General features: G+C 44.2%; 1 protein-coding gene across 1 annotated transcript in view; it reads left to right on the top strand.

Annotated features, from left to right (window-relative positions):
* Positions 1 to 18,089, top strand: part of LOC142301708 (uncharacterized) — a 124,241-nt gene that overhangs the window by 11,787 nt on the left and 94,365 nt on the right. The window contains exons 2-4 of the mRNA XM_075342727.1: positions 5,514 to 5,747; positions 5,862 to 6,272; positions 9,717 to 9,797. Coding sequence (XP_075198842.1) covers positions 5,514 to 5,747; positions 5,862 to 6,272; positions 9,717 to 9,797 — 726 coding nt within the window. The remainder of the gene's footprint in view (positions 1 to 5,513; positions 5,748 to 5,861; positions 6,273 to 9,716; positions 9,798 to 18,089) is intronic.

Raw genomic sequence — 18,089 nt, 5'->3', positions numbered from 1 at the left:
AAAGGGGAGTATGTACAGGGGGATTGAAAGTTCATGACGCCACCCACGGTGCGTGGTAATGTGAGAGACCACCGATGCTGTTGGGGAGCCCAGTGACGATGTTGAAGCAGCTGGATGTTTAACCCCTCCGTGGGTAGGGGGTTTGGGTGTCCCGGGGCCCGTTGGGTAGTTGGCGTGTGGGGTGCCGTTGGGGATAGGAGAAGGGTTTCCAGTGTACTCACTCAGTCCAGAAATAATCACACTGACAGCTTGTAAACCAGTGTTCTGAGCAACACTGCAGCTTGGAGGGAGCACACTTGGGTCCGTACCCTTGGTGTTGCAGTTAGTCTGAGGCCCTTTCTTTGGCACCTGTGTTTCTCTTTGGACCCTCGAGTCTGAAACTGTTCGGGTCCCGCTCACCCATATGGCTAACGGAGTGAGCTTGCTCTCAGGGTTCACGCGTAGGATTTCTGTGGACTGTATTGGGAAAGTCCTTTTCCATCGGTGCGCTAATACCCCCATTTTGGAGCGGGTTGGGGATGACACTTGAAGTCTTCACCCCCGTTGGGTAAATTACCAGGACACGTGAAGCTACTTCCCGGCCTAGGGTCCACGTACCCCGTCGTGCCCTGGCCTCTGCCCGGTGATAGCTCAAGGTCGCCGTCTGCCCTCCTCGGCAGTCCGTGCCCCTTGACACAATCCCCTGTGACCGGGGTTCCAGCTCCTACCGGGCCCAGACCAACGTCTGCCACCTAGTATCTACAGGAGCCTTGCTCCGTGACCTCTCCTCACGAGGGTCACCACTCCACCACCTCTCCTTTCACTCTCCACTGCTCAACCATCACTTTCTTCACTTTCCCCTCACCAACCCCCCATGTACGTGGCCCTATTCCCTTCAGGCCCCCCAATGGTGTGTTTGGTGGGTAAAGTGTAAAGTGTTCCTAGGATTTTGCTTGGCTCAGCTGTTAGCAACACCAAAGGACCAGGACCCGAACCAAGGAGGGTGGATACTGTGCAGAAGGGCAGATTGCACAATACCCTGTGATGACCTGATAGGCCAGGGTGTCACACTACACACCATATGATGCCCCCCACACAGCATAATGGCTCCCACACAGCCCTTTTGAACAGCATGATGGCCCTCACCCATCCATACAGTATGACGTCCCCACACATCTGTCCACACGGTATGATGCCCCCAACTTAGTATGTTGGCCTCACACTGCATAATAGCCCCCACACAGACCTCACAAATAGCTTGAAGGCCCCCCACACATCACTCCACTCAGTAGGATTGCTCCATACAGAACTATGGCACCCACATAGCCCCACCATACAGTACAAAGGCTCTCACATAGCCCTACCACACAATATGATGGCCACTACTGAGCCATCCACATAGAAATAGTTCCCCCACAGCCTTTAATGCAAAATAATGGTCCCCACAGAGTATGATGGCCCCCATAGCCTTCCATACATTAAAGCGTCTCCATTACAGCCCTTCACACAGTATGATGGCCCGCATAGTCCCCTCATGCACTTTAATGACCCCATAGAATAACCCCCCATAGTAGTATTATTTATTATAACCTTCAATACAGTATAATAGCTCACACACATCACTCAACACAGTATGATGGGCTCCACACAGTCCTTCCACACAGTATGATGGCCCCCATACAAATCTCCCATAACACATGATGCTCCCTACACAGCCCTCCACACTTTATCATAGTTCCCCACACAGCCCTTCCACACAGTATAATAGCTCCCACACATCGTTCCACACAAGTATTATGATACTCCTACAAACTTCCACACAGTATGATGGTCTTCATAGTCCCTCACACATAAATTGGTAACCCCAATATAGTCTTCCTGCACAGTATGATGTCCCCACAGACCTCCACAAAGTATGATGAACCCTAGCATTATGGCACAACCACAACCCTCAACACAGTGTAATGGCTCCCCCACAAAGTCTTCCTACAAATTGTTATGGCACTACACAGAATGATGGCCCCAACATAGCCCTCCACATTGTATTATAGCCTCCACACAGCCCTCAGCACAGTATGATGGCCCCTACACAGCCCTTCCACACAGTATGATATCCCTCACACAGCCCTCCCATATAATATAATAGCGTTCACACAGTCCAACACACAGTATAATGGTTCCCACACACTCTTCCACATAGTATGATGGTATCCATGCTGAACTGTAAAGTTTTGAGCTGTACAATCATAAGTTTAAAAAAAATCACAAACTCATGCATTTTTTCTTACTGGCAAGGGAAAACAAGTGCCGTATGGTTGGAATACTAGATTGTACCACTAAGAATTGAAAGAAATATCATCCACCTTGGTCATATATGGCATAATGACTGTGAGTCAGAAATATCTGCCTGGCTGAGGTTCCACTTTTAGGATTCTCCTCTATCTGGAGAGCACTGAAATTTGTAAGTATTTTACAGTTTCCACTAACTAGTATACATTCAAAGAGCACCAGATAGAAAATCCGATATATGGAAAAGCCTGCCAGGCAGAAGGCTGAATAAAAACAAAGAAAAAAAGGACATAAAAGGCCATGTGTAATTCTGCCACACAGTGGCGGACAACGCGATCTACACCAGTGCTACTTTCACTCACAAGCTGAGCAGAGCATCTATACAGCAGAATGATGAAGGTCTATGTTAGACTGAAACATCTGTGCTAAATCTGGTCAAGCTTACTCAATAAAATACCAGTTTATTCAACTATTTGAGTGCCAAGCATTTGCTCTTTTCTATATACGGGGCTGGATCCTACTAGAGCACCTACCACACAGAAGTGCCGTGTTTATCCACAGTATTTCTTATAATTTTCGGCAGCCCTTGCACATATTGCATATTTGTTACCAGTTTAGGAGTGCCAATCCTTCCAAATGGGGAAAAAATATTTTATGAGGCCATCCTTTACCTGTATTCCAGGGTGTATTGCAATCCCACCTTTCAATTTTTGTTGGGCCTTGTTTGACGCCCTGGACTAGTCAGGTCATCACAGAGTTCTGCACAATATTTCTCTTCCCATGCAGGGCTCAAACCCCCATGATTCTGGGAACCTAACCTGCAGTACTGCCTCCACCAGCATTCACAAATCCTAGTGACACCCGCACCACACCTGCCAGGCACACCAGTGGGCTGCTTAAGCGGAATAGGGCCACCCACCTAGGGGTCAGGCAGGGAGGTGGGAGGTGACAAAGGAGTCGAATAGTGGCTCCCAAAGAGAGAGGAGCTGGGTAGTTGGAGCTCCCAGAGGAGGAGAATCCTAGGTCGCAGGCAGTGGTTTGGACCTAAAGGAGTCGAACCCCCGCTCGCAGGGGATTGAGGCTAGGTGCCGGGATCGGTCTTGGTGGATGGTCAGCAGCCTGGGCCTAATCACCGATCTGGGGCCGAAGGCACAATGGGGTACATGGACCCTAGGTCGGGGAGAAGCTGTATGCAACCCGGCAATTAACCTGCGGAGAACAGGACCTCTATGGACTGTTCCCACCAGCTCAAAAATTGGGAGCATTAGCGCAACGAGGGGGATAGGGCTTTCCACATAAGTGGCCCACTAAAATCCCAAGCGTGAGCTCCTGAGAGCAGGCTCCTCTACTTAGCCCCAGTGGGGAGCAGGGCCCGGAAAGCTCCAGGCTGATGGGCCACAAGAGAACATCTAAATTCAGGTGCCAGGAGAGAGGCCACAGACCACTAGGCAGTGCTGCAGGGGACGGAACCTGGACGAGCTCCCCCCAGGAGACAGCGAGGTAAAACTGTGGAGAGAAAAAGCGCAATAGGGTCTTACCCGGTATATATCCGGGGAAAATAAAAGGAATGCACTCACCTTAAGGAGTTGTGACAGTCACAACTCCTATGAAAGCTTATGTTGTTGGGATGAAATCTGCTGCAGCCCCCGTGGTTGATAACAGAGAACAATAGAGAAGGACTTTATGCCGTGCTATTCATCAGGAAGGAGAACAGAGAGATGATTAATGTTCCTTTATTGTGGCTTGCGTCTACGCGTTTTAGGAGCTCTGCTCCCTTCATCAGGACATACAGCACAAAAACAACATATCTCTATGTTGTTTTTGTGCTGTATGTCCTGATGAAGGGAGCAGAGCTCCTGAAACGCATAGATGCAAGCCACAATAAAGGAACATTGATCATCCCTCTGTTCTCCTTCCTGATGAATAGCGTGGCATAATCCCCTTCTCTATTGTTCCCAGGAGACAGCGGCAGTCAGAGACTTGGCTCACCCTGTTGTCAGCGTCTGCTTATTTGCTGAGTAAGTAACAATTGATCCCTGCAACCAGCAAGCCTGCGCTTCCCCTGCACTACCATCCTGAGTCTCGGGGTCATCCCCTACCCGTGGAGGACCACGTCACCTAGTTGCCCCCTTCCATCACCCTGGGTATTCCCAACAGCAGCTGCGGTATTCCCAGTTACCGTACACCACGGGTGGCGTCACAAACTATACATATCTCCCCTATAAATACCCCCCTTCTTCCTTTAGAGAGTGGCCCCTAACCCCCGGGTCCAGAGACCCTTGAGCCACGAGCAATGACCCCCGGATCCGAGCGGTCCAACCGCTGCAGGGGCGGCACAAATGAATTACTATCATAGGGAGACACATGGGGGCATTGTTACTATATGGTGCTGTACAACTCTGTGGAGGCACAGGGGAGAATTACTACTATGTGGAAAAACAGAGAAAACAAAAGTACTGTACAGAGGCACATAAGGGGCCCTAATACTGTATGGCATCCAAAAGGAGTGTAATATTACTGTACAGGGCATTATTACTGTGCAGGGCACTGGTTACAGCCTCACATGGTTTGTGTAGAGGTGGGGGATTGTGAGGAAAGGGCTGGAAAGCAGCAAGTCAGAGGTGGCTCTTGGTTTCACTTTACAAAGATAATTAATGGAAGGAAGAAAGGGTCATCACAGTCTGGGATGAATGGAAAAGAAAAGGGAAAAGGAATGACTACTATCATCCAGAACATCACTGGCGTGAACCTGTACTGCATACACATATATGGTCTGCAGAGCCCTGGTGTAAATTTGATATTACCATTATATGGTCACAGTATGGTCATAATATCAATACTAGCACAGTGGTTTTAGTTATCAATATGGTGGTATTATCACTACTTTTTATGCTGCTAATATTTGGTCTGGTGGTATTTGTCTTATTCTATTGCAAATGTGTTATTTAATCTTATAGAATGTATTGTTGGAAATATCGGTATTGTTGCAAGTCTTGATTTCTTGATTATTAATAATACTAAAGGGTTGGGGAACAGCTTGGGCCGAAGTGCTTTCAAATGTCAAGGCTGAATGTCAGTCTTAAAGTCGATGTATGGATTATCGTTATGTTCTGTACAAGTAATTTCTGGTACTAGGATCCATTTATGACACCTTATTTCTTATCTCACTCATGTTTATAATGGCCTACATACAACCACCTGTGTTATTACTGTAGAACTAATAGCCATCTTTGAATATTTTGCAGTATATTCAGATGTTCTCCTTAATGAGAAGATTGAGGACCTTACCTGCAATGTGCAAGAACATAACCGTATAGCGTACAAATATGATGGAGAATTCTTTCAACGTACTGACAAAGTGTATGAACATGCATCTGATGGTGGAATATTTACTTGTGAGAGAAATAAATCCAATCCCACACCGCCAGGAAATGTGAGCTGTGAATCCCACATCATAGTAATTGTCCTATCAATTTCAGGTAAAACTCTTTATATGAATATAGAATATAATAAAAATATAAAGGCACTCTCTGGTTAGTAACATATTATGATAAAGGGCTAAATTTTATTTATTTATTTTTTTGCTCTTGCAGAAAATGTAACGCCGACAGTCATTAAAGAAAAGGTTGGACAAAGCATCAGTTTCCAAAGTCAGTTTAATGTAACTGGATCATTCACTTTGTTGTGGATATTTAAGCGGAACCATTTCTCGAGGTGTATATTTTCAGCTGCGGTAATACGAACACTAGAGTACGTTGAATCTGCAGTGAATAAACTGTGCTGTTCTACTGATGACGTAAAAGATAAAGTTTTGTTTCGAAATCAATCAGCTTTGCGTGACACCCATCAAAATGTTTCTCTAGAGGTTGTTAATCTTACATCCTCGGACAGTGGAGAATATTCATGTGTAAAGTATTACCACGCTGATGGTACATGGAAATGGAAAACCTTAAATACATATTTACTTGAAGTAACTGGAGATGAAGAACCAGTGATTACATCAGGTATATTCAGTTTAGTAGACCTACTTTGCCCATACTGCATCCATTGGTTTAGTATGGCAGAGTGTAGTACTGCCTGTCACCATGCTATGATAATGATATATTGGAATTTCTTCCTTGTAATTATGAGCTTGATGTTCACTTGTACAAATACGACATTTTAACAAATAACTTTAATTTACTATCTTTTTAAAGTTTGCATATTTACATTTTTTAGAGGCATACTGGAAAAGCTGTAATTGTACATACACATTCACATATCACTAGGCATAGTAATTTTTTTCCAAAATTGCAGTATACACATTATTAAAATCAAAATATGACCTAATAGAGCAAATGGATGTCATAGTAGTGAGGGGTGTTCTTTTTCGCACAGGTCCTCCATGTGGTCTAAGCTTTACAATTTGGCTATCACCATTCTCAGGTGCAGGCACTGGGATCAGGTGGTCATCTGATCGCAAGTATATGATATATGTACTCCTGGTGACTGAGCAAAGTATAAAATAAACTGGCTCCTTCCAGGTATGAGTCATTTCAGTCACGTGATAGGGATGTGTTCAAAATGCAGCCCATACAGTCCAAGGCCTCCTTCACACATCCGTGTTTCCGGTATGTGTGATGTCCGCTTTCACACATGCCAGTGACACGGACACACGTAGACCCACTCAATGCGTTTGCACACACGTGCGTGTTTTCACACAAACAATGTGTCCGAGTGTTCCACACGTAGACATGTCAGTTTTTCTCCGGTAACATAGATGTCACACAGACCGCAAAGACCACACACTGATGTGCTCTGTGTAACGCGTACCGGAGAAAACAAGTGCCTGTGAATAGAATGGTTCTCTATACTCACGTTTTCCAGTGCTGCTCTCTCTGCCTCTGCAGTCTGTTGCTTCTGGGCCGGCGAATTATGCTCATGAATATTCACTGAACAGTGGACCCTGAAGTAACAGCAGCGGAGAGTCAGGAGGGCCAGAGACTGCAGAGTGGAAGATATCAGCTCCACAGAGACCAGGGACAGGTAAGTATAAAGTTCCTGTTCTCCGTGTGTTTTCACAGATAGCCCATGGAGAACACGCGTTAATTTTTAAATCAAAAATCAATCATTCAAATCCAAATCAAGGAAATCTGCTATCAATCAAATATTAGTGCATTGCTGGAACTTTACTTGCACATACTTCTGAAATAAAACCTCCAATCTCAGAACAAAAGCCATGCTTACATTCAGCATCAGAGTGTGAGTATAGCACTGGCTTTACTTAATATATGACAATAATGCTGGTTGGTTCTCTTTAAATAGAAGATCAACTATACATGTTTGGTATTTACTTACTGTGCCTCAGACTGATCTGGAGAATCATAATGCCAGGTCACTTTTACCATATAGTGAACATGGTAGATAAAAAACATGAAAAAACAATTGTGCAATTGCACTAATTTATTTGCAGTTTTACCTCACTTGGAAGTTGTTTCCTGTTTTCTAGTAGCCTGTAAGGTAAAATTAGAGGTTTCAGTAAAAAATATTGATAGAAAATAAAAAAGCTATGCTTCTTAGAAGGCTATGAAAAACCTAAAATAGAAAGCAGAAAGTCGCTAGGTGGTAAGTGGGTTAAAGTGCCTTCTGAATCTAATAAAAAAAAAGACCTTGCGGTCATAATGCTACTGCCCGCGGTCTGCTGCCGGCAGCTTGCAGCGATCGGCGCACATCTCAGCTAATTTTCACAGCTGAGATGTGTGCCTGCTGGGCACGAGCAGAATCGTTATCTGCTTGTGCCGTTTAAGCCCTTAAATGGCGCTGTCAATATGGGACAGCGCCATTATAACGGCATCGGCGGTAAACTTTTACTTACTGCCGATACCGGAAGTCATGTGACATGATCACGTGACATCCGGTGGTTGTCATGGTAGCACAGGGTCATGTGATGACTCCTGTACTACACATGAATTACTTTCAGTTTCACTTGGGTCGCAGCCCAGTGAAGCAGAAAGTGAGCGTATCTGCTGTTTACAGCTGTGTAGCTGTGATCAGCAGATAGTGCAGAGTGATCGCATTGTTGATCGCTATAGCCCCCTAGGGGGACTAGTAAAATAAAAAAAAAAAAGTAAAAAAAAAGTTTAAAAAAAAAAAATCTGATCAGTAAATGGAGTAGCGGCAAAAAAAATTCAAAACGTCAAAATATAGTTTTTTTGTCGCCACAACTTTTGCGCAAAATGCAATAACAGGCGATCAAAGCGTAGCATCTGCGCAAAAATAGTACAGTTAAAAACGTCAACTCAAGACGCAAAAACTAAGCCGTCACTGAGCCATAGATCCCGAAGAATGAGAACACTATGGGTCACGGAATATGGCGTAAAACGTGCGCCACTTTTTTCGGACAAACTTCCGACTTTTATTAACCCTTTATATAAAAGTAAACCTATACATGTTTGGTGTCTACGAACTCGCACTGACCTGAGGCATCACACCCACACATCAGTTTTACCATATAGTGAGCACAGTGAATAAAATATCTCAAAACCAATAGTGCTATCACACTTTTTTTGCAATCTTTCTGCATTTGCAATTTTTTTGCCGTTTTCCAGTACACTGTATGGTAAAAAGTATGCTTTCATTTAAAAGTACAGCTCATTCCGCAAAAAAATGAGCCCTCACATGACCATATTGACTGAAAAATAAAAAAGTTACGTCTCTCAGAAGAAGAATGGCGAAAAAAAAAACCGGAAAGTGAAAAATCGGCCGGCCGTGAAGGGGTTAAGGAAATCTGCCCATCATGAGTTTGAGTTTTCAAACGGCATATTTGCAATGCATCAAAAAGGCAGCATCTTACAGTTCCAGCAAAGCTGATGGAATTTATAGAAATCTCCTGCCCACTGTGCTTTTTATTTTTACGCTGTGCAAACTGACCTACGATACGTGTTTCATATCCGCAACATGTCAATTTCTCTTAGTTTTACTCTAAGTTTTATGTGCAGAATTTCTCATAGATTTACATTAGATATGGAAAATCTGCAGGTAAGAAACGCACGTGTTTTTAGTGTGTTTCTGTTAAAGAAATGGATTAAAAAAGCATTTAATACAGATAAAGCCAATTACCGGGAACTATAAAGAAAACAAAGCACCTTTGTTTAAAAAATGACATGCCAATAAATGTCAAATAACGCAGCATCAAAAATACAATAAAAATGCATTTAAGCAAAAGAAAGTAATCTAATTTGCATAACAACTACAGAAATGCTGCAGATGTTCTGCAAGATCAAAAACTCATGAAAAACTCATCATAGGAACGTTGCCTAAAATGAATGTTTGAGAAATCAAGGATTTTTATGAAACTGATTATGTACAACTGTTCTTCATTGCAAATATTAAAAGTAAATGATACACTTTGGCTAAGGTTATGATAATGGAGTAAATATTTATATTGTTCTAATTTATACACATAACAGCACTTGTTCACAATGAAGCCACTGCTAACCCTTGCTGTGGAAGTCCAACAGAAGGAAATGATCAGGAAAAAATGCAGAAAGGTAAGAAAGTGGGAATATCTGTGTGTTGTGAACAGTATGCTGGTGGAATGGTGAGGTTCTGTGTTCCGCTCGCTTTTGTATGTGAATCATGGTGGGTGTGAAAATGAAGAGAAGTGTGTTATGGAGATTGTACATGGACAATGCTGAGTTAAGGACAGGGAAGGTAAAGTTGAGATGATATACTGTAACAATTTACTTTTGATACCGGAAACTATTTTAGCGCCAAGGACCATAGAAATATTGTAATTTTTGCAATGCTGCATTCAGAGGGCCAATTATTATTGAAGCTGTAGATTTTAGGCACAGATTCTGAGACAGAAAAATGTATAGACGATCTATTATTTACTTCTTTTTTTGTTTTAGGAAAGGGATGGAGAAATAGAAACCCCCTCTCTAACAATTTTAATATATTTTTTTCCGATTTCAGTTTATGTCCCTCACTGTGCCAAAATTAACAAGTTAAACCTAAATACCCCCCAAAGAATGAGAATTAATCTCCCAGAGGGAAATAAAGTGACATATGCAGATATAAAATCAGTAATGTTTATTTAATAAATTTACAAAGGTACATGTAAAAATAAAATAATAAAAAACAGGGTTCCTCCTATATGAGGCATAACAGTCTCAATTCCCTCTGAAAATACGTGGTATTTAGTAAATTAGAATTAAATACTGTACTATACGAGTTTCTCACACTCAATTAGATTCGGCTAAATGGTCAATTTATATACTATAGCGTATGCTGGATGTTGATTTGTTTGATGTGTGTCAAGTGTAATTACATCAGGTATTAGCTGGATGGTCCTGCATCCCTAAAGCCCTGACGCACGTTTCGTCATCACTTCTTCAGGGGTTTACAGTCACAGTGTAAACACTGGAGATTTTTGATGAAAATTAACAAGTTATCTAAATTTTATGTGTCATTATGAATATGAAGATGCCATATAGGTATGCTTTTTATGTTTCACTACTTTTGCACATTAAAGGGAACCTGTCATGAGGATTTTACACCTCACGCTAATGGCATGTATGTACGCGTGCTTTCTTGCTGATTAAATCCATACCCTTATCATAGAAATCTGTTTTATAGCTTCTGAGAAAACCAATAATGAAATTATATGCAAATAATTTAATAATAATAGGTGCACTTGCAGCTCTCCTGCCATCTCTCCCTCTTCTGCACATGATGCCTGTCTTTTGTGTCTGATTGACAGGTCAGAGAAGGCAGGTAACTGAATCAAGAGTGACCTGTCAGTCAGACACAGGAAGCAGCAGGTGGGGAATAGGGAGGTAGAGCAGAAGACCTCAAGTGCACACAATTTAAGTAATGGATTTCTCAAAAACTGTAAAATGGATTTATACAATCATTGTATGGATTTAATAAGCATGAAAGCATTTGAACATAAATGCCATAAGTTTAAGGTGAAGAATCCTCATGACAGGCTCCCTAACAGATGGCAGTTTTTCAGTGATGCCAGTCCAGTGTGCTGCCTATTTGCACAACAAAGCAAACGGAGAGCATACTGTCCAATAAAAGCCTAAGGAACTGAGTAATTAAAATTAACATTTTGCATGCCAGCCTAAATAAAAGAAACACTGTAATACGATGTGCCAATTTCTTTAAGAGGCGTAAACCTCTAATGAATTTGGCACATCTTTCCACTATTGTGACCCACCATCATAAATGTACACCAGCTGTAAATTATGATAAATGTGTCGCAATGGGAGCAAGGTTAAGTATGTGATTTTTTTTTTTGTTATATGTGTATGGAATTAGTGCAAGTAGATAGGGAGGCTATGTGGGGGCTGGCTCATGCTGTATATAGGGGCTATGTGAGGGCTAATGCTGTATATAGAGGGTTTTGTGGGGGCTCATATTGCATATATGGAGTGCTGTGTATGGGCTCATACTGTATATAGGAGGCTATGTGGGGGCTCATACTGTACAATATATAGAGGCTATATGATAGCTCATGCACTAAAGATGCGCTATATAGCGGCTCATACTGTATGTAGGTGCTATGTAAGGGCTCATATTGTATATAAGGGCTATGTGGGGGCTCATACTGTATGTAAGGGGTGGAGTGTGGGCTCATATTGTATATAGGAAGTGCTTTATGCTAATAATATATATACGGGGCTATGTGGCATCTAATACTGTCTATCAGGGTGCTGCGTGTGGGCTCATACTGTATAAGGGGGCTATGTGGGGCTCATACTGTATATCAGGGATATGTGGGGGCTCTTATAGTATATGGAGGTTATGTAGGAGCTCATACTGTATGTGGAGGCTATGTGGGGCTCATACTGTATATAGGGGCTATGTGGGGGCTCATACTGTATATAGGGGGTGCTGTGTGTGGGGTCATACTGTATATAAGGAGTGCTATGTATGCGCATACTATGTATAGGGGCTATTTAGGGGCTCATACTATATATAGGGGGTTCTTTTTTTTAGGTCATACTGTATAAAAGAGGCTATGTGGGGATTCATATTGTACACCGTTTGCAGAATTATTGGACAAGTTGTATTTTAGAGGATTTTTTTTATTATTGATCTACAACTATGTTCTCAATGAACCCAAGATACTCATAAATATAAAAGCTTAATATTTTTGGAAGTTGGAGTGGTTTTTTTTTAGATTTGATCTTAACAGGATATCTGTTTGTGCAGGTAACTATTACTGTGCAGAATTATTAGACAACTCAATAAAAACCAAATATATTTCCATCTCACTTGTTTGTTTTCATCGGGTAAACCAATATAACTGCACAAAATTTAGAAAAAAAAAACATTTCTGACCTGCAAAAACAAAACCCCAAAAAATTAACCAATATAGCCACCTTTCTTTATGATGTCATTCAACAGCCTACAATCCATAGATTCTGTCAGTTGCTTGATCTGTTAACGATCAACATTGCGTGCAGCAGCCACCACAGCCTCCCAGACACTATTCCGAGAGGTGTACTGTTTTCCCTCCCTGTAGATCTCACATTTTATGAGTGACCACAGGTTCTCTATGGGGTTCAGATCAGGTGAACAAGGGGGCCATGTCATTATTTTTTCATCTTTTAGACCTTTACTGGCCAGCCATGCTGTGGAGTAGTTGGATGCATGTGATGAAGCATTGTCCCGCATAAAAATCATGTTTTTCTTGAACGATACCGACTTCTTCCTATACCACTGCTTGAAGAAGTTGTCTTCCAGAAACTGGCAGTAGGTATGGGAGTTGAGCTTCACTCCATCCTCAACCCGAAAAGGTCCCACAAGTTCATCTTTGATGATACCAGCCCAAACCAGTACCCCACCCAGTGGCATACCGTCAATAGAGGCAGGCCACGCCACTGCTATGGGGCCCGTGACCTGAAAGGGGCCCCGTGATGGCTGCCCACTGTGTCTGCGATGTCACTTTTTACTCATTCACAGCATGGGCTGCCCGGTCACCAAGCAGCTGATTAGGCCGCAGGGGGCCTGCACTATTTGTACAGCTGTAGGTGACCACAACACAGAGGAGCAGACACACCCACACTGCACACCACGCGGCCTCTGCTGAAGAGCAGAGAATGGACAGGCAGCATCTTCTTCCAATCAGAGGTGTAAGAGATGCCAGGAGGAGAACAGCCAATCAGGAGAGGGGGGTGGAGCTTGTTCAGAACAGCACAGGAGATTGAAAATATGGAAGGGCAGAAGGAGGACAGACCTGAGCATTGCAAGCAGAGAAAAGAGGCAGAAGGAGCAGAGAAAATGAGAAGGGAGAACAGAAAGAATAGAAAGAAAAAGCAAAGGACAGGCTCTTAGCACAGCCAGGAGGATTCACAGGAAGTGCATGCAACAGGAAGGCCGGAGGCTGCCACTCACAGCACAGGAGCAGGTATTATAGTGTACAAATGTCTGCCTGTAACACTACAGAAAGAAACTGCCTTGTACTGTGACATCACTGCATGTATTAACCCTGTTCAGTGACACCACTGTGTGTGTGTTAACCCTGTACTGTGACATCACTGTGTGTGTTAACCCTGTAATGTGACATCACTGTGTGTGTATTAACCCTGTACTGTTACATCACTGTGTGTGTGTTAACCCTGTACTGTGACATTCCTGTGTGTGTGTGTTAACCCTGTAATGTGATATCACTGTGTGTTAACCCTGTACTGTGACATCACTGTGTGTGTGTTAACCCTGTACTGTGACATCACTGTGTGTGTATTATCCCTGTACTGTGACATCAATGTGTGTGTGTTAACCCTGTACTGTAACATCACTGTGTCTATTAACCCTGTACTGTGACATCACTGTATATGTTAACCCTGTATTGTGACATCACTGTGTGTATTATCCCTGTACTGTGACATCACTGTGTGTGTGTTAACCCTGTACTGTGACATCACTGTGTGTGTTAACCCTGTACTGTGACATCACTGTGTCTATTAACCCTGTACTGTGACATCACTGTGTATATGTTAACCCTGTATTGTGACATCACTGTGTGTATTATCCCTGTACTGCGACATCACTATGTGTGTGTCTTAACTCTGTACTGTCACATCCCTGTGTGCATCATCCCTGTACTGTGACATCCCTGTGTGCATCATCCCTATACTGTGACATCACTGTGTGTATTATCTCTGTGCTGTGCAGTGATTTATTATGGTACCTAAGGCTATAAAGAGGGTCATAATCGTTGCTATTATATGGGAGAGACATTTGAAAATTTATATTATGTGTGTGTGTGTGTGTGTGGTGAGTAGAGATGAGCGAGGTTCGAGGTTCGCCAATTTCATGTTCGAGTGATTTTGGGGGGTGCTCGAGATCGAACTCGAACTCGAGCTTTTTGCTAAAAGCTCAACAGTTCGAGTTACATTCGAGAACGGCTCGATCACCAAAAGCAGGGCTTTTTACAGCTACAGTGTGCAGGGAGCCATCACTGGCAGCCTGCGTAAGCTGGTAACCAAAATAAATATCGGGCATCCAAGCAAAGCGCTTTGCTTGGTAACCCGATATTTACCCTGGTTACGTGTGCAGGGAGCCGACACTTCCCCGCTCGGCTCCGCCCCCTCCTGCACGCGGCATGTACACACACTCACACACTCACACTCACCTGTTCCCAGCCATGCAGTCCCCAGCACCGACGTCCTCAGCGCCACATGGCCCCGCTAGGCTCCACCCACTTCGCACTCCACCCGCACACATGGCCCCGCTAGGCTCCACCCACTTCACACTCCGCACACATGGCACCGCTTGGCTCCACCCACCTCACACTCTGCACACATTACCCCGCTTAACTCCACCCACCTCGCACTACGCACACATTACCCCGCTTAGCTCCACCCACCTCGCACTCTGCACACATTACCCCGCTAGGCTCCACCCACCTCGCACTGCGCACACATTACCCCAATAGGCTCCACCCACCTCGCACTCCGCACGCATGGCCCCGCTCGGCTTACCTACGGTGATGAAGTCCTGCCCTCCCGACCTCAGCGCTGTCACTGTCCTCCATGGCTGCCGCTTCACATTTCCTCTCTCTGCCAACCCGAGACTGTGACTAGCGGTGACATCACAGGCTCCCGCGATACTTGGCTATGAAGGCGGCGGTCATTGAAGTCATTGACAGCTCTGCTATCAGCAGTGCAGGAGATTGTCACCGCAGGTAATATACCTTGCTCCTGACAGCAGCACTTGTCATGCCCTGCAGTGACCTGGGCTGACCTATTGATGTTAGCTCAGGTCACTGCATTGCTCTCCCAGCCAATGGGGAACATTCTGTCCTTCATTGACTGGGACAGTGACTGTGGCATGGATCGTCGTGGGATCCCCTTCGATTACAGCAGACCTGGATTTGTTTTTCTTTCTAATAAATTGGTGAAAGAGGGAATGTGTTGGGGAGTGTTTTTTCAAATAAAAATGTGTTTGTCGTCTATTTTTTTTTTATTACTGACTGGGTTGGTGATGTCGGGTATCTGATAGACGCCTGACCTCACGAACCCCAGGGCTTGATGCCAGGTGACATTACACATCTGGTATTAACCCCATATATTTCCCCGTTTGCCACCGCACCAGGGCAACGGGATGAGCTGGGGCGAAGCACCAGGATTGGTGCATCTAATGGATGCGCCACTTCTGGGGCGGCTGTGGCCTGCTATTTTTAGGCTGGGGAGAGTCCAATAACCATGCACCTCCCTAGTCAGAGAATATCAGACCCCAGATGTCCGCTTTACCTTGGCTGATGATCCAATTTTGGGGGGACCCCATGTGTTTTTTTTTTTAATTATTTATTTAATTTAAAATAACAGCGTGGGGTGCCCTCAGTTTTGGATTACCAGCCAAGGTGAAGCTGCCAGCTGTGGACTGCAGGCTGCAGCCGTCTGCTTTACCCTAGCTGGCTATCAAAAATAGGGGGAACCCAACGTCATTTTGTTTTTAAAATGTATTTATTTTTTTTGGTAAATACAAGGCTAAGCACACCTTAGTGCCACATGAAAGGCACATTATGTGTCTTTCTGCCATTATAATGACAGAAAAGACTGATATGAAGTGTACAAGCACAAGAAAATCACCAGAGCACTCTACACTATGAAAAGCAGTAGAAAATGGCACTGGAGTGAACATGTGACCGCCTCATGTAGGTTGAAGCTATGGATCCTGGGTAAATTTATGTATTTTCCCTCCTTCAATTTTTTTGCAGTACGCAAAAAAAACGGAAGGCAAACGGATGACATACGGACCGTATACGGAACGGGAACAGATGCCACACGGATGCACCCGTGAAAAAAACGGACCGTTTTTTTGCGGACCGCAAAAACGGATCGGACTTGGGAATGAAGCCTTATTCTGATCTGCCGTTTATAAACAGCAGGCAGAAATAAGTGAATAGCGCCCCCCAGCGTCAGAAAATCTCTGGGGTTTCAGGGGGTAGTTGAGACCCTGTAGATCATGATTTAGGCCGGTTTTTCCAGTCCCCGCTCACGTGATCACCGGTATACACCGTATACCGATGATCATGTTACAGTAAATGACAGCGCCGGTAAAAAATTATTTATCTCCCATCTGGCATGATAAACATGTCAGATGGGAGATAAATCTCCTCCCCGGTCCCCCGGTGTCACCAAAGTGCCCCCCCCGACTCCCTCCCGGAAATCCAAGATGGCCACGTGCACAGCAGCGCGCCGGCCGCATTCACCCTACTCCTCTGATTTCTGTTGCATGTGCCATGACACATGGACAGAAAACTCCTCCCCAGGCCCTGCCAGGTCACCCTCTATAACCTCACTGGTGTTCCCCGGTGTTCCACGGTACCTGTGTAGCGTTGATCCCCCGCGGCCCCCTCCTTCACAATAGACGCTGCCGCATGCACAGAGTGGCTGTCAGCTCAGCTTCCTGTGTTCAGACACAGTGAGTGGTGGTAACCATGCATCTGTAAGCTACTGCAATGCCCTGCTCATGAGGTAAGGAACATAGTTGATCAGGAGAGCTATACTACATTTCCAAATGGAGGTATTTGATTTTATAGTTGCCCTGCTGAACGACTACCAAACATGAGAGTCCATTATACGCCACAAGAAAACATGTCTAAATAGCGAGCTCTGTTGTTTGGTATTCATTCAGCTGGATAACTGGACTTAAAGGGGTATTCCATCTCCAAGATCCTATCCCCAATATATAGTAGGTGGAATAGCAATAATATCAGCAAATACCAATATTTGGAAATGTAGAATATTTCTCCTGATTAGGCATGCCCTTACCTCATGAGCAGGGCATTGCAGATTTGGTAGCAACACTGACGACATGAACTCTGCTGCTGTGGACCCGGGGAGAGTGGGTGCAGATTCATTGCACCCACACTCCTCACATGGAGGGTCTGCACTCCTAGAAAATGGGGGATAGTATGTGATAGACGCCATGACATCACAAACTGCTGGGCTTGATGTCAGGTGACCTTACAGCTAGTATCAACCCCATTTATTACCTCGTTTGCCAGTGCACCAGGGCACGGGATGAGCTGGGTTTAAGCGCCAGGATTGGCGCATCTAGTGGATGCGCCACTTCTGGGGTGCCTGCGGCCTGCTATTTTTAGGCTGTGAAGGGCCAATAACTACCTTGGCTGGTGATTCAATTTGGGGGGGACCCTACTTTTTTTTGTAATTATTAATATTTATAAAATAATTATAAAAAAAGAGCCTAGGGTGACCTCCACATTGGATCCCCAACCACGGTAAAGCTGCCAGCTGTGGTTTTCAGGCTACAGCCATCTGCTTTACTCTAGCTGGCTATCAAAAATGGGGGGACCCAAC

Source organism: Anomaloglossus baeobatrachus, chromosome 4 (assembly GCF_048569485.1).
Source record: "Anomaloglossus baeobatrachus isolate aAnoBae1 chromosome 4, aAnoBae1.hap1, whole genome shotgun sequence".
In the NCBI taxonomy this organism is placed as follows: Eukaryota; Metazoa; Chordata; class Amphibia; order Anura; family Aromobatidae; genus Anomaloglossus; species Anomaloglossus baeobatrachus.
This window is presented reverse-complemented; position numbering and strand designations above follow the sequence as displayed.